The 15,789-nt window shown below is 44.9% G+C and overlaps 1 protein-coding gene across 1 annotated transcript in view; it reads left to right on the forward strand.

Moving 5' to 3' along the window:
* Positions 1-14,812, forward strand: part of MTSS1 (metastasis suppressor 1) — a 33,317-nt gene extending 18,505 nt beyond the window's left edge. Inside the window, exons 9-13 of the mRNA XM_010192483.1 lie at positions 802-1,012; positions 9,350-9,544; positions 11,619-11,783; positions 12,485-12,647; positions 13,796-14,812. Coding sequence (XP_010190785.1) covers positions 802-1,012; positions 9,350-9,544; positions 11,619-11,783; positions 12,485-12,647; positions 13,796-14,493 — 1,432 coding nt within the window. The 3' untranslated portion in view covers positions 14,494-14,812. The remainder of the gene's footprint in view (positions 1-801; positions 1,013-9,349; positions 9,545-11,618; positions 11,784-12,484; positions 12,648-13,795) is intronic.
* The last annotated feature ends 977 nt before the right edge of the window (positions 14,813-15,789 follow it).

Genomic DNA, 15,789 nt, shown 5'->3' on the forward strand with positions numbered 1-15,789 from the left:
AGAGGCTCTCCCACACTGGGGCTGGTGTGTTGTTTGTGTCAGTCATGGATGTTGGAGATTGAAAGTCAGTCTCTTTGTTTCAAAAAGCAAATATTTTTTTCATGGATGTTAATTTGGGGTTTTAATTCTCTGATCACCTTTCTTAGTAACTAAAGCTACATACCCAGAGGCTTGAGTTCTCTCAGTAAGCCGTCACATGCTTTTTTTCTGGTAGAAGGCCTTTGTGTGAGCAAAACTTGTCCCAGGTGCTCTGAAACACGGGATTTTGGTGATGCTTTCAAAAGTCGGACACATTGGCTTGCTGACTGACTGCAATGGCACGTCTAGAGGCAAACTTTTAGGTGAACTGTGATGCTTCTGGACCCCCTGCAAGAGATGCCATTCAAAATTTGGGCCATGGGGCAGGAGCAACAAGGTGTAAGTCAGGAATACGAGAGAGCTGTCAGCAGACATTTCCTGTGCAGGTGCTGTGCAAATGCTAGAGAGGGCACATAGTGATCCCTTCATCCCTAACCTGACTTTGAACTCTGGAGTGGTTACAGAATTTGATCATTTGAGTAAAATGCCATTTTCTCTCTGGTCACATGGGATACTGCAGCTGCTTACAGTTCTTTACTGATATATATGTGCATATATATATATTTAAATTTAATTTGTCAACATTTTTTCTTTTCCGGTTTATGCTGCTTGTTGCTAGAGACATGTGGAATGTTAATTGTACTGTATATGGGTCTCTCCCCACCCCTCCCTTGTGTCTTTTCCTCTCCCCTTTCCTTTCTTTGTTCCTTTTGTCTCTCACAGCAGTCTGAACAGCGTTAACAGTAGTGATTCCCGGTCCAGTGGCTCGCACTCGCACTCACCTAGTTCACACTATCGCTATCGCAGCTCCAATCTGCCTCAGCAGGCACCCATGAGGCTGTCCAGTGTGTCCTCCCATGATTCTGGATTCATGTCCCAGGATGCTTTCCAGTCCAAATCGCCATCCCCCATGCCACCAGAAGCACCTAACCAGGTACGTGCAAGCATGAGAACAAAAACCTGAGCGTGAGCCAGACTCTGTAACTTGGCTCATCTTTCACAAAAAGGATCTGGTGTGGTTTTGGGGTACCTCGGAGCCAGGTTAAACACTGAGGGTAGGGTTTGTCTCACTGCGCTTAATCCATCTAAAAGTTGGGCCTCTGGCTGGAGTGATTTGTGCTGGTTTTGCACTGAAGAAAGGGATGAGTCATTTTTGGGGAAACTGGAGGCAGCCTAGATGCCTAACTTTCAGATGCGTGCAGATGAGAAAGAACAAAAAGTCCCACCTTATGGGAGTGAATAAATATTCACTTTACCCACTGAGGTTACCAGTTACTTTCCTGCACAGATTGCAAGTTGTTAATATCTGGTGGCTGTTTACACTTTAATGGACAAATACCAGAGCCTTCTAACAGCCTTGGTATTGACACCAAGGCTTTGGCATCAGAGAACGCTATTTTTATTCCTCTGCAAAGGGCCTGGAACACTCAAAATGCCATTAGCAGGTTCATGTGAAATTGTTTTTGCATTTTTTATGAGATCCTTTTCGGTTGATACGCTTGCTCTTTTTGATTCTTAATTGAGCACCTTGCAGAGATATGGTTTCCGCATGAAAATGAGAGGTATTTTTAGTTCTTTATGGAACTCATAAGAAATGAGCATTTGTTTCTTCATATAGGATAGTGTCCTCAACCCGGTCAAACTAAGAGGATTTCACTATAAATACAAACCAGACTTTTCCCAGAGCATTTTTTGGTCTGGAAATTTCTAACGGTCTCAGTGTTAGCAGTTACCAAGTGTCACCTGTACACTTAAGCTACTCCTGCACTCCCTTTGACAGCACACAGACCCTTATGTTTTGCAGAACATTTAGTACGTAGCATCCTTGGTGAAATTTTTAGGGGGTCATCCAAAACAACACTGATTCATTTAGGCTTGGAACATGTTCTCAAGGGAAGCTCAACAGTTTTTTAATATGTTTACTTCTTTCATTTTAATAGAAATACTTTCTTTTCAAATGAATACAACTTCTGCACTGTCCCCAGTCTGGACACACCAGCATTTTTTTAGAGATGACGTCCCGAAGAACTTTGTGCACACTAATAAAATGAATGTTTTGTTTAGATTGGCTATGGCTAACCTAAGTGAAATGCAAAAAAAGTAAATGAGCGGTAATAAAGTAAACTGGAATAGTTACCAGGTAAGGGAGTTGACTTTTAAGATACATGCTAGCATCATCTTTGGTTTTCATAGTATCCACTGCACCTGCATAAAAGGGCGGTAATCTACATGATGATGCTGTGTTGGCAGATGAGGATGTAGCTTTGCAATTGCCTTTAGCATAGATTAGAACCCAACACCTCTCTTTGCAAGTTCCCCTGTAAAGCAGGGAGGAGAACTTAGGCCGGTGTCAGCTGGCAGAACATCCTGGAAGTTGATGGGAGCCGTGCTGAGTTACACCAGCTAAGTTCATCTGCGCACACCTCATTTTAGAAACTGTCCATAGAGTTGCAAACTGATCCAAGCATCACTTGAGCTCTCTATGAGCTATGGAAGGCTGCAGCTGTGTGGCATTGACTTGACAAGTGTAGTGTGTTGGTATAACAAATAGGTACGTGCTCTGTATGTCTTTGGGTCTGTGTACCTTTACGCACAGGAAAAGGTAACAGATCATTGCCTGGCCGCTTCATCTTCGCTTAAGTGTCTCGCTTTGTATGTTCAGCACCAAGTAAAGCGTGTGTGTTGTGCTGACAGATACTTGTGATCGTGAGCTTACCGAGAAGCTGTTCAATTTACAGCGTTATTTCGTGTTGTGTGTGTCTAACCAACTGACAGATCTTCCTTGTGGTACTGCGCTTCAGAGGCTCGGTCGTGGGTGGGGAGAACAGCAATGTTGGCTGCGGTTTCTAAAGCATCGATGTCGTTGTTTCTGGTAGTGGCACTGAGAAAGCAGAAAAGCAAGCTCTGGAATCAGCAGAGGAAATGAAAAGCTCTGTAGTTTGCACCGGTGGACACTTTGCTGACGTTTGCTAGCTACGTGCTGTGACATCCACTGGCAGCAGTAGTTTTGAAGCAACACAGTCTGTTTTCTTTTAATAATGGATTTTTTAAAAAGTAGGAGGGGGCTACATATTGCTGGAATGAGAATGTATGAGCTATATTCTATGAATATATGAGAATATATGAGCTAATATATGAAGCTTTTGTGCTTTCACCTACACTTTAGACAAGCAAGTGTCACTGAAAATTACGCTGAATTATTCAAAATCACAAATAGGGGGAAAAGTCAAACAAGTAATAAGTAGAGATTTAAACAAGATAACAGCCTATACCAGAGGAGAGATGTCTGGCAAATGAAAGACCGCTTTTCAGCCTATAGTTGCTGAGTAGTAAGTCTTTACAGTTACCACACTGCATGAAAGATAGGAGAAAGAGCAATTGTAAAACCAGGCTCTGCCCTTAACACTGGTTTAGAATAGTCTCTTCTCTGCAGCACTGCTGTTAGCGTCACTGGGATTGAAAGTGTCAGTCTGTAAGAGACAGCTGTACATGCAGAAAGGTCACTGTAAAATGCTTTCATCTTAATTAAGCAAGCGCATTTGGGTATAGCTGAACAGCTGGAAGAGAATCCCAGGTCTCTTTCTGGAGCAGAGCAGTTTCTCTAAATGCCAGGTTTGAGGTCAGCCCTGGCCAGCATTGCCCGTGGCACACACTGACACTGAAAAGCCTCGCTGCTGGGGACACAGAGTAGCACTTGGGTGGACATTGAACATGGCTGGTGCTGCTAAACACACACGATGCCCCGTGTAGTGGAGAAACAGGTCTAGAGGTATCTGCAATGAAGTAATACGGTGGTAGTATGGTTATGTTTGATTTAGGGGAGCGATTATAGAAGGATCCACTGGACTTGGAGTGAACACACAGCGGTGAAACAGTTATACAAGTGGATTTTAGAGGCTGCTTATGACTGTGGGGATGAAAGCAAGAGGAGAGAAAGAAGCAGATGAAGAAGAGAAAGAAACTGTTGATGTGCTGTCAAACAGCAGAGGACTAAGTTATTATTGGTAGAATATTCTGGAAATTGTTTTCTCTTGGCAGTGAAGTAGAGAGAAACTAAATGTGAACGTGCTTCTGCATGTACAGATCAGCAAACTGGAAAGATTTTGCTTTTGAGGAGACTCCATTGCTTGAAATAGATTGAAGTAAGAATAGGGACACATTGTTACCACTGTGCAGTTTTTCCACATAAATTAAGAGATGCTCCCAAATCAGACCTTAAAAAAAATAACCCCAAAAAACCCCCAAAGAACTGAAATGCATCTGTAGCTTATCACCACCTATTTGTTTCTCCTAAACTTCATTTTCTAAGTTACATTTCCCAGCGGTTTGTCCCTGACTAGAAAAAAGGGGTCAGTAGAGACATGTTCCTGGAAGTGAGAGAAATTGAGAAGGTGACCTTGCATCTCTATCCAGAACTTTTTGAAAGGTAACTGAGATGTTGTCTGTAACTGTGGAGGGACATGGGACCAAACTCTTCGTTTGGTCTCCTGGGAAAGCCCAGCCTAGGAAGCTCTGTCTGGAGGTTGAGAAAGGGAAGGGGTTAAGAAAGCAATACTGTGTTTGGATAGAGAATGTTGCAAAAAAAGAATGCAAGTAATCCAAGATAACTGCAGTTATAGGTTAGTAGGATAACAGATGGCAAATATAATCATACAGTCCACTAGCCCAAAATACGCCGTTTTTTAATGTCCTTGCTGGAATTCATCCACACCACACCAAGCAGTGGGACGCTATCCAAGAACTTGCCATGGCACAGTGTCTGAGAGAGCAGATACCAAGCTACATGCGTATAATGTGCATTTCAAGAGCTGATTGTTACTGTGCAGAGCACAGTTTTAGCTTTTTGATGATGCTCTTAACTTCAAGCTTTTTCGCAGAAGAGATGGTTTGAGAGCAGAGCAGAACCACCATTACTGCAGCTGTGGGGAAAAAAATAACCTACTGGGATTAAAACAGCTCAAATGAAAGAACTAATTTTTAAAATTATTCAAACTAAACAGTCATTTTATAAAGAAATTTACTAAAATAAGTTGAAAAAAATCCCATAGTCAGGTTTCTCCCTCCACGGGATGTGGAGTAGAAATTGCTGTGCCCAGCGTTTGCCTGTCCATGTGCCCGTGGGTGTGCATCCAGAACAAGCACTCAAAAGTTTGGAGACTTTCTGCCCAAGCAAGAACTGTGCAGTTTCTGTTGTCAGCCCCTCATGTACTTTCTGCTAAGAAATGAAGGGAGGTCGGTGCTTCCCGCAGCCGGGTCCAGTTTCTGCAGTCTGATCCAGTTTTCTTTACACTTTTCCTTCAGGAGCTCAGTATTCTTCTGCCCCCCTCTCCAGCGTTTTCTTACTGTTTTAATCCCTTTCAGCAAGACCAGAGGCTCCCCTTCCCTGGGCCATGCAAGGTTTTCAAGATGAGGAGACCTATTTCCCTACCATCACCTCTTGCATTTTGTTCAACTCCCAGGGTGTCTTCCCGTGGCGTCTGGGTTTATCCTTTGTCCAGCTCTGCCTGTTGTAAATGGCCGTGCTGAGTTAGTGGAAAAGTCCTTTCTTCCACCTTTTTGCACCATATTGCAAAAATAATTTTGCCGCTTCCAATCTTTTTTCCCCATTCCCCAAATAAATTGTTTGCATCTTCACAATTTGCATTTTTGGCCGTTTTCCATCTAGCTGCTACATGCAGCTTTATTGGTAATAAACCTCAGTTATGACCTATTTCTACCACTGCTTGACATAATATCTTGAAGTTCCTGGCTTGTAAAAAGGAATAGCCTATTGGGTGTAAACCGCAAATTCTCACTTGTCATCATCAGAGCATCTGCAGAAAACCAGGTGGTGTGTTTGGATCTCAGGCTCTTCACTGCCTGTCCTGCCATGTGCACAGTCTGGACCCCCAGGAGGGTCTTTACAGTCATAAATGTGAGGTTTCAGAAAGCATTTTCTGAAATTATATTTTTCTGTCTTTTTTCTTTTTCCCCTGGCCAAAGTGTAACACTGTGTTCTCATGGGGCTTTTCATACCGTTTCTTTTGCTGAGCTACCTCGAATGTCAGGCAGAACTTGGAGCTTTAGTCTAAAAGCTAATTTTCTGTAAAAAATAGGCTCATCTCCATTTACTGTACTGTAGTTATCTCTGGTGGCAGAGTCAACTGCAGCTCGTGTTTGTCAGTATTCTTATTTTTAGAGGTATTTCTCCTGTAAAAGGAGTTGCATTAAATCAAGAATGTGACAAGTTCCACAAAACATCCCTGCATCATTGGGTTACCCCACTGCATACTCTTCACTTCTCTCCTTAATAGCTCCATGTCATTCACTGTAGCTTTTTCTGATCTTATGTTTGCCTCAACTCTTACTCCATCTTGAATACGAGCCTTGTTAGCTGAGCGTGCTTGTACCCTAAACACATTTGACAGGTCGCCCGCGGGTCTGATCTCATGTCAGCATAAGATGGGATGTGTGTCATTTCTATAACGTGCTCATATTACATGTTCTTTTTTTCTTTTTTTTTTTTTAACAGCTTTTGCTAAGTTTGATTTAAATGCACAGTTTGGTAATAAGCTCAGGATGCTAATAGGGTATTGGCTTCTCAACAGCCCCAGCAATCTTTACCAAAATCCTTACAGTGATGGTTTCCCATCTCAGGAGACCGACATCTCCTTTTACTTAGGAAATGACCGGTACATTCTTTATTAGCTATACATTCTTTATTAGCTATACATTCCTTATATGTAGGTTTTGGTGAGCAGTGAGACAACTTCTGGGTGCTAGCAGTAATTACTCTCCAGTGCCTCTTATCCAGCTGTCTCTTTATTGCAAACCTCAAGATCTCATCTAAGGTTAACTGATGAAATTTTATTTCAGATGAGATTTCCCTTCCTCTTCAAAATGTCATTCCTTGCAATGGGAGGCTTTGCTACACAAATTTGATACAAGAGCACAACCATGCTCTCTGCTGTCATAAAATAAAATGCCAGAGATGTCCCAAGAGGGACTTGCTTCCCAGGTCTTGGACTACCAAAGGATGAATTAGTCTTGTTGAATTTCCTGACAGCGAGTAGAGCTCAGTGCTGCCCTGACACCTTTGCCAGTATTCTTGACCATTTCAAAGCACTCAATTGGACCTGCATGCACACCCCTACTGAGAGTGATGCCAGTTTTGGGAGGGAGATGTCTAATCAGCATTGTAGTTGGTAAACTAGTCCAGTCTGGTTATTCACCTTGGCCTGTCTACAGATGAGTTAGATGCTGTTGTAGAGGTCTTTCAGCAGCAAATGTACATAAAGGTGCACACTGAAAATTGGAAGAGAAGTTCCTAGCTAGGAGCACAATGTTTGAGGTGTTTGGTGGACACTCTACCTCTTGCATTTTCCTTCCCTGCCCATCCAAGCCCCTGGTGTTTTCTCTCTCTGCTGTTACGAGGAGGTGGATGACAAGCATGTGCCACTGTTCATGCACTCAGCAGAGTACATGGACCTTCAGAATGGCTGCGGGGCAGGGCAGGAAAGTTTGGGTCAGAGTGCTTTTGATGTATGCATTCTACCCGCAGAGGCACATGCATACAGATAAAGCGCTTTGGAAACCTCCAGCTGTGGTAAGTATTACTTCTTTCTCTGTTCCATAATATTTGAGCTTTTCACAAGCACTTTTGCAGATCAGAATATCCGAGAACTTGTGACTGTAAGTGATGTTTGCTGCTCCGTGTTTGAAATCTAAACTCTGTGTCCTTGAGGAGCTGGTGATCTGCTTTTCTGTATAAATCAGTTGTCTCAGTATATTGCATGTTTGAACCATAGGTGCCCTCAGCTCCCTCAGCTTCTTGCTCTGAGACAGCTAACTGAATTGAGAGGCTGAAATTGCCATGAGGAGTTGAGGTCACTGCCTCGATTCCCTCACTCTCAAGCAGCGTGGCAAGTTCTCGCATTAAGCAAATGGCTTGTTTTGTTTCTCTCGGATTTCCTGAACATTAGCAATGGTTTTGAGCAGTGTCTAATCGATTTTTAAAACCCTAACCCTTTGCTTCTCTCATCCTTCCCTCTCTCCTGTGTGTGTCTCTGTGTATGTGCTTTTTGTCCTTTTTTTGTGTTTGTTTTTTTATTTTTTTGGTGGCTTGTGTATCCTTTCCCTGTGTTGCGGTGCTGTTTTACGCTGCAGAATTCGTCCAGCTCTGCCTCTTCAGAAGCCTCTGAAACCTGCCAGTCAGTGAGCGAGTGCAGTTCCCCCACCTCAGTCAGCTCAGGCTCCACCATGGGGGCTTGGGCCTCCACAGATAAGGTGAAAAACTTCATCTCAAAGACATACAAACCTACTAGCTCGTTACCCAAACCCTGCAACATTTGGACAAAAAAAGAAACGTGCATGGGATGCAGCCAGGATTCCTCTTTGTGAAGATGAGAATAGGAACCGTTGCTCTTAGAAATGAATCTGTTTGCATAAACCACAGCAATACTTGCCTTTAAACCAGCTGCTGGGGGAAGCTACAAACTGGGCATTTTACAGAAGTAGTTTTCTAAGAAAAGCTCTTTGTCCACCTTTTCTACTCCAAGAGATTGTGGAAGGCTGCCCAGACCTGGCTGGTTGCCTAACAAAGAGCATCTTGCCCAGATTGTGCCATTTGTGGCTTCCCTCTCTCCCATGAGGCAGCACACGTTACACTGAGCAATTGGGGTTTGCTTTTTACCAAAACCAAAATGAAAATGAGATACACGTGGCTGTAATAAATAATGGGGGAAGCGCTCTGAATCGGGGAAGGAAGCGATAGCGGTCTCCATTCTCATCTGGTAAATCCTTGCTGTTGGTTTCTTCCTTTTTTTTTCTTCCATATCATCACACAGCCAGAACATGTCATGTTTGAAGGCTGAATGCTTTTCCTCTCTGTCCAGCTGCATAGAATAAACGCCACCAATGCCAATGCCTCCAGTACTGGAAATGCTTTGTTTCTGTGTCCGCAGTCTGCAGGGTACCCAAATTGCAAAGGCTTTTTCACAGTGTGCTGCTTTCATGGACAGAAGGCAAAGCTGCTCAGCCTGGAGACAGTGACTGCTAGAGTGATGTCTGAAATTTGTTATATCCAATAACAACTTTCAAGCAATCTCACATCTGAACCAAGCATTGTATCAATTTCCTGTTGTTTATTTGCAGCAAAGCTAAGATTTTTCTTTCTTTTGTTTTACAATACAGACATTTTCTCCCTAAGACATCAGAGTCGCAGTGTATTTTCATATTCATTCTGTTTATATTAATTTCTCTTTTTTTGTTTGTTTATTTGTTTCATTTCCAGTTGTCTAATGGGTTTTATCACTGTAGTTTATCAAGTGACCCATCCGTAGCTTCAGTTGGTGCAGGTCCTTTCCCTCATTTCCCGCCTGTCTCCCGTGCGTGGACTCGGGCTCCCTCGGCCCTCCTTCCAGACTGCGTTCATTATTACACCATTGGGCCAGGCATGTTACCATCATCTAAGATCCCTAGCTGGAAGGTTTGTGTTCCTTTTGTTGTGGCAGTCCTCACCTCCTCATACCCACAGCGTGCACACGGCAGTTGTCGCTACCTTTCGATCCATGTAATTTACTCGTTGATTTGCTCTGTTTAATACCACTCTGAATGGGCACTGCATGGTGATAATCAGAGAGCTAAAATCAGGTAGTGGATATTTCTGAGTGACCTTGTCTATTCTGGCACTGTCTAAAACACGTTAAAGCTGACAACACGTAGGTAGGAAGGGAGACTTTAACTCTGGAACATGGGTGAAAGCACTCGAGGCTCTATTCAGCGAGAAAAAGGCTTGTTCAGCAGCATCAAAGCACTCACTTGAGCAGGGAAGTGCAGGCTCGGCATCCCCTTGGCTTGGTGAAGCCATACATTGAACAACAATGTTCTCACTGGGGCGATGGTGCGTGATCCCCACCTTGGCCATAGGCAGCCACACTCTCATAGATCTGCCTGGAGAAGGCGCTGGTCACCAAGTGAACCCAGGAGATGACCATCACTGTCCTAGCTTTACTGCCCCGGGCTGGAGGTGCTCACTCAGCTCGTTTTGCTCTTTGGGCGAGACCACTGAAAAAGTCAGAGCGCAGTAACTTCTTTCAGCTGCTCCAGCTGGATCTGCAGAGATCTTCCTTGGCACCAAAACGCTGCCAGAGCCTTGGCTCTCATCCCTGCCGGGTGGTTCCCTTTGGGAGGCTCTGCCCCAGAGCAAGGGGAGAAGGTCTCTTGGTTGTTGCCTTGGATCTTCACGAGGCTGATGGGCAGCTGACGGTAGCTGCACGGGTCTTAGATGCCTGTGGATGGTTATATGATGCTGCATATGCACCATGGGACCTTCTTATACATTTAAATTGAGAGACCTTGTTACAGACCCCCCCCCATTCTCTCTCTCCAGCAGCTGGAGACTTGAGACATACACACAGGGTGGCCACAGTGGTCCTGGGGCTTCAGGGTCATTGGTTGTGTCTATGCTAGAAGCACTTTGCCGCTGTATTTCACAGCAGAGCACTTAGAGCAAAGACACAGCTTTAAAGGTAAAGCAGAGTTTTGTATGTGCTACTAAAACCAAAATACGTGTCTGCACCAGGGGCTTCTCCGTCCAGCCACCTTGCACTTCTCATACCTTGCACTGAGCCACATCAGTAAAAATCGATAGCGTGGTCTTAGCCCGTCATTAATTATTTGCTAAAGGCTGTGCAGAGACTGCCCAGCAGCCATTGGGGGCTGCACGGCCCCTTCTCACCCACAGGTTGTTTCTTCTGTTTTTATTTTTAAAGCACCCCTTGTGTTAGTGAGGGAAAACTCTTAGGGTTGAGCTTGCTCCTGCAGCGGCTCCCGTTTTGGAAGCTGCTGCGTAGCAGTGGCCCTGCGTCCCAGCACAGGTCAGTCCTGCTCTTTGTGTGCAACCTGTGGTTTCTGGGCACCCTCAGGACTTTGCTTAATAGAGCCCTGAGTGAACACAGCCCTCGTGGCCTGAGGAGTTTCTCTTTCAAATTTGGCACAGTAATTCAGGGTGAAGTTAGTCTGCAGTACAGATTATTGCTATAAACCAGGTTTCAGCTAGGAAGAAAACTGAGAGATTTTTCAGAGTAACTTGCCCCTATGATGTGCATCCAAAATCTGTTCAAGCCTAATTTTTCAGAATTTAAGGCATGAACAGCACATAACACTAGAACTTGTATGCATCTGCAACAGTTACATCACCGATTGGACATTAATGTATATTTTCTGCTGTGTGCCAGTGATTTTTGCATTTGAATTTCTGAAAATACAGGCTTTAACACAATGGAATTTCATTTAGAGAAAATGATAGTATTAAAATGTTAAATATTTTCATATAAACACTTAGGTAGAATGGGAAAATTTAGATTCTCTTTAATAAAGGAGATAGGTTTTATAAGTGAAGATTTTTAATATCCTGAAAATTTATTTCTGGCCTTATTCAGAAAGGCATATCCAGTTTGATACGTAATCTATTACCTTAAAATTGCCCTTTTGCATAGTTTTACTTGTAATTAAAGCCCCATTACTGATGAAAGCTATCGCTAACAAGCACGTTTCCTTAGGACTGGGCCAAACCAGGCCCATACGATCAACCAATGGTGAACACGTTGCAACGTCGCAAAGAAAAGCGCGAACCAGATGTCAATGGAGGAGCTCAGAGCGGACCACTCATGCCCTCCGAGGAGGCCCAGAGACCTCGGAGCATGACGGTGTCGGCTGCCACAAGGGTAAAGCTCTAATTTTGAATATGAAGAGGTCCTACAGGAAAGCTCGTGAGAGACTTTTCACAAGAGCAGGTAGCAATAGAATGAGGGGGAATGGTTTTAAACTGGAAGAGAGGAGATTTAGACTGGATATTAGGAAGAAATTCTTTACTGTGAGGGTGGTGAGACACTGGCACAGGTTGCCCAGGGAAGCTGTGGATGCCCTCTCCCTGGAAGTGTTCAAGGCCAGGTTGGACGGGGGCTTTGGGCAACCTGGTCTGGTGGGAGGCGTCCCTGCCCATGGCAGGGATTGGACTGGATGAGCTTTAAGGTCCCTTCCAACCCAAACCATCCTATGATTTTATGATAATGTGCTGTTTGGTTCAAAGGAAGTGGATGTGCCAGCTCCTCCCAGTGCCTTTTTTGCCCTGTTTCATGTTGGCACACATTAATCCAGCAGGCAGGGCAGGTGTGGTGGTGGGGTGGTCAGTGGAAGTGATGTGAGCATGAGGGAATACGCCAATGGGTATCGGCGTTTGTAGAGGAATGTTTCTTTGAAGTTTCTTTGGTGTTCTTCTGTTTCTTTGAAGCCCTAGCAATGGTGGGACACAACCCTGTTGGGTTGCACTGGTGACGAGCTCTGCTTGGGAGGAGGGTCAGCTAAAATCTGTGAAGATCAATTAACCCTTCTAGACATAACGAGTCTCCTTTCTGTGTGTGCCCAGCAGGGTGAGGAGATGGAGGCCTGCGAGGAGCTGGCGCTCGCGCTGAGCAGAGGGCTGCAGCTGGACACCCAGAGGAGTAGCCGGGATTCCCTGCAGTGCTCCAGCGGCTACAGCACCCAGACAACAACTCCGTGCTGCTCAGAGGACACTATCCCATCTCAAGGTACCCATCCAAGAGATGTGCTTTTTGGGAGTGTTCCCAGAAGCTTTGTAGTCAGCTGGGGACAAAGGGGTGAAGGTTGCTGTTGTGAATTTTTTTCCAGCTTGGAATGCAGCCTGGCTTTATTAACTAAACAGAAACATGGACTGCTGCATAGGGTACTGAGCAATCATAACTTTTTGTGCGTTACTAGAATGAGTTTTAGCTTAAAGATGGTACTGTTTTAAAGAAGATGCTGGAATTGCATTTTGTGAGTTAAGTGGATGACACTGGTATCTCTGGTATCATCATACGCTTCCTGTGGCAGCAGCGTCCTCTGAGCTATTGCCTTAGCAAATACGCACTCGCGAGCCTCATTTTCTTGTTCCGTCAGTACTCTGAATCTGCCCGTGGTTTCCCTTTGTGACCTCTTATTTCCTATCTAGGCAGAGATTTTGTGATTGGAAAAATAATCCCTTGGAGACCTAACCTTGAGCGTTACTGGGAAGCTGCCGTAAGGCGCTGGGTTTTGTGCCCTGTTGCAGAACCAGCAGCAATCCAAGAGGGACCGAGTTTGGTGTTTGCAGTTCAGCAGCTGCCGTGTTGGCTCAGCAGTTACAGGGAAAGGAAGGAACTTGATGCAATTATTAAAGCCGAGACTGAGCTTTCAGAGCTGACAGCTGGGATTTACTTTGTTTGCAAAATAAGAAAATTTGCTGCTGAAATCACTGTTGCACAGTCCCCTGAGCTCCGGTCTGAAGTACATTTTTTAGTCGCTGACTGTGGTCTGAAGTATTTGTATCTACAAGTGGTAGCATATGGCTTGTGGGATGCTGGTTGTGGTATCTTAAGGTTGGCAACAAACACTGAGTCTTCATTACTTCATGAGTTATTTTCAGGAAGGTACCGAGTGTGCACAGTTCTTCTCTTTCACAAGAGATGGGCACCCTGCAGCTTTAGGGTCTGCTGCAGCGCCTGCCTTCAGCCACACAGTCTGAGAGTCTTGGTCACAGTATCAGAGGCTTCTTTCCTCCTAAAGGTGAAACCTCTCTTAGTTGCCATTGGCCTCCAGGCTTTTTTTGGTTATATATACTTTTTTGGTTCTCCATAGGTTAGTGACGTGACTCAGCTGTCTTTGCCAGCTTGTTCCTAACTCTGTCTTTTGGCATCAGTTTCAGATTATGATTATTTCTCTGTGAGTGGTGACCAGGAGGCAGAACAACAAGAGTTTGACAAATCTTCCACCATCCCAAGAAACAGTGACATTAGCCAGTCCTATCGCAGAATGTTTCAAACCAAGCGTCCTGCTTCCACCGCAGGTCTGCCCACCACGCTCGGACCCGTCATAGTCACCCCCGGCGTCGCCACCATCCGACGGACCCCCTCCACCAAACCTTCGGTGAGACGCGGTACCATAGGAGGAGGCCCGATCCCCATCAAGACGCCAGTGATTCCTGTCAAAACGCCAACCGTCCCCGACATCCCGGGAGGGCTGCCCGGCGCCCTTGCCGGGACAGAAGAGTGTCCCGAGCAGAGTCCCGAGTCTCCATCTGCAGGAGATGGTGGGCCAGGTGTCGTCAGCATGCCCTCGTCCTCGTGGAGCGGACAAGCATCCGTCAACCCTCCGCCGTCCAGCCAGAAACCGGGGGCTGCGGAGGAGCAGAGGCAAGCAGTTCCTGAGAGCGAGGGGGAGGAAAGCGACCGGGATGGGGGAAGCGCCCTGGTGCCCGCGGGGCAGCCGGAGCTCGATCCTGGAGAGCTGAGTCCCGGGGACGCCCCGCAAGGGGAGGATATGCTGAACGCCATCCGGCGCGGGGTCAAGCTGAAGAAGACGACCACGAACGATCGCTCCGCGCCTCGCATTTCCTAGGATTGGGAAAGCTGCCAGAGTACTCGCCGCCGAGAGGGAACTGTGAGGAAACGAATTTGTCTCTATCCATTCCAATCTGTAATCAATGAATTTTTTAAGATACTCGGTAACAGACGGTCTGAAAGTACTCTGAAAGAGAAAGCAAGGTGAAAGAGCGTAGTAAGACATAATCTTCACTGGTGTTTTAATTTGTAAATATCAATGATTTTGTTTCTGCATTTTTTTGATCTAAGTTACACTTTTAATTTTTTCTGAAGGTGCCAAATCCCATTTACCTTTTTTATAACTCTCTTTGTAAACTTTTAAATCACAGGAGAAAAAAAAATGTCGAGTAGTTAACTTCAGCAAAGGGATTTAATGAAAATTGGGCTTTTTGCAAGCTTTTGTAGAGCGCCGTGTAATAGTGAGGTTAAAACCAAACCATCGCAATGGGACTTTAAGTCAAGCTGTAAAGAACAGATCCTCGTTTAAGTATTAAAAAACAAAAGTTTGAAAAGCGTGGATAAAAATTGACAATAAAAGCAATATGTAATGCAAGGAAGAAACCTGCAGTTGGTAGAGTATTTGGGGGGTAGTGGGGGGAGGGAGATGCCATCAAAATAGCAGATGCCGTTGCACAAAGTAGCCTCGTAGGATTCATTACTGGTAGCTTCATGGTAAATGCATCAGAATAAGCCATACTGGATTGCAGTGTTTTGTTTCTGTGGGGTGTTTAAAGGCCGGGGTTGATCACGTTTCTGTTTCGACTGCACAGCAGCAACTCTCAGTCCCACACATGCAGCCTTTCCGCGTAGGCTTGGTCCTTCCGCCACCACTTTCCGTTGTTCCTCCCATCTTTCACTGCGCAGAACCAGGGCGCCAGGCGTTGGGCAGTCACACGTGGGAAACCGTTCCTAAAATGCGAGCAGGGAGTTCTTGGATATTATCAAAATGCCTTTTTCTGACCGTGCCCAGCAGGCTGGGCACCTCGGGAAGCCCAAAATATTTTGAGAAAACACTTAACAATTCGACAGGCGTAACCAGCTTGTGATCTGATCAACTGCGAATGTTTCTTTCCAATACAGGGGCTTGTTTTTCTTAACTTCTTTTAAATGGCAGTCGATTGGCTTTTCTTAAATACTGAAAAGAAAGGGGCGAAGGGTGGGGGGGGGGGAGAGATACTGGTTTTTTGATAATACTGGGAGTCTGACCACGATATTCTCTTTTTTTGTACTTTAAGTCATGTTTTTTGGAACGCTATTGATAGAATTATTAAGAGTTGGATTTTTTCCTTCGAGTAAAAGTAAGTTATTGCTG

This window comes from Mesitornis unicolor, unplaced genomic scaffold (genome assembly GCF_000695765.1).
Source record: "Mesitornis unicolor isolate BGI_N332 unplaced genomic scaffold, ASM69576v1 scaffold27689, whole genome shotgun sequence".
Classification (NCBI taxonomy): domain Eukaryota; kingdom Metazoa; phylum Chordata; class Aves; order Mesitornithiformes; family Mesitornithidae; genus Mesitornis; species Mesitornis unicolor.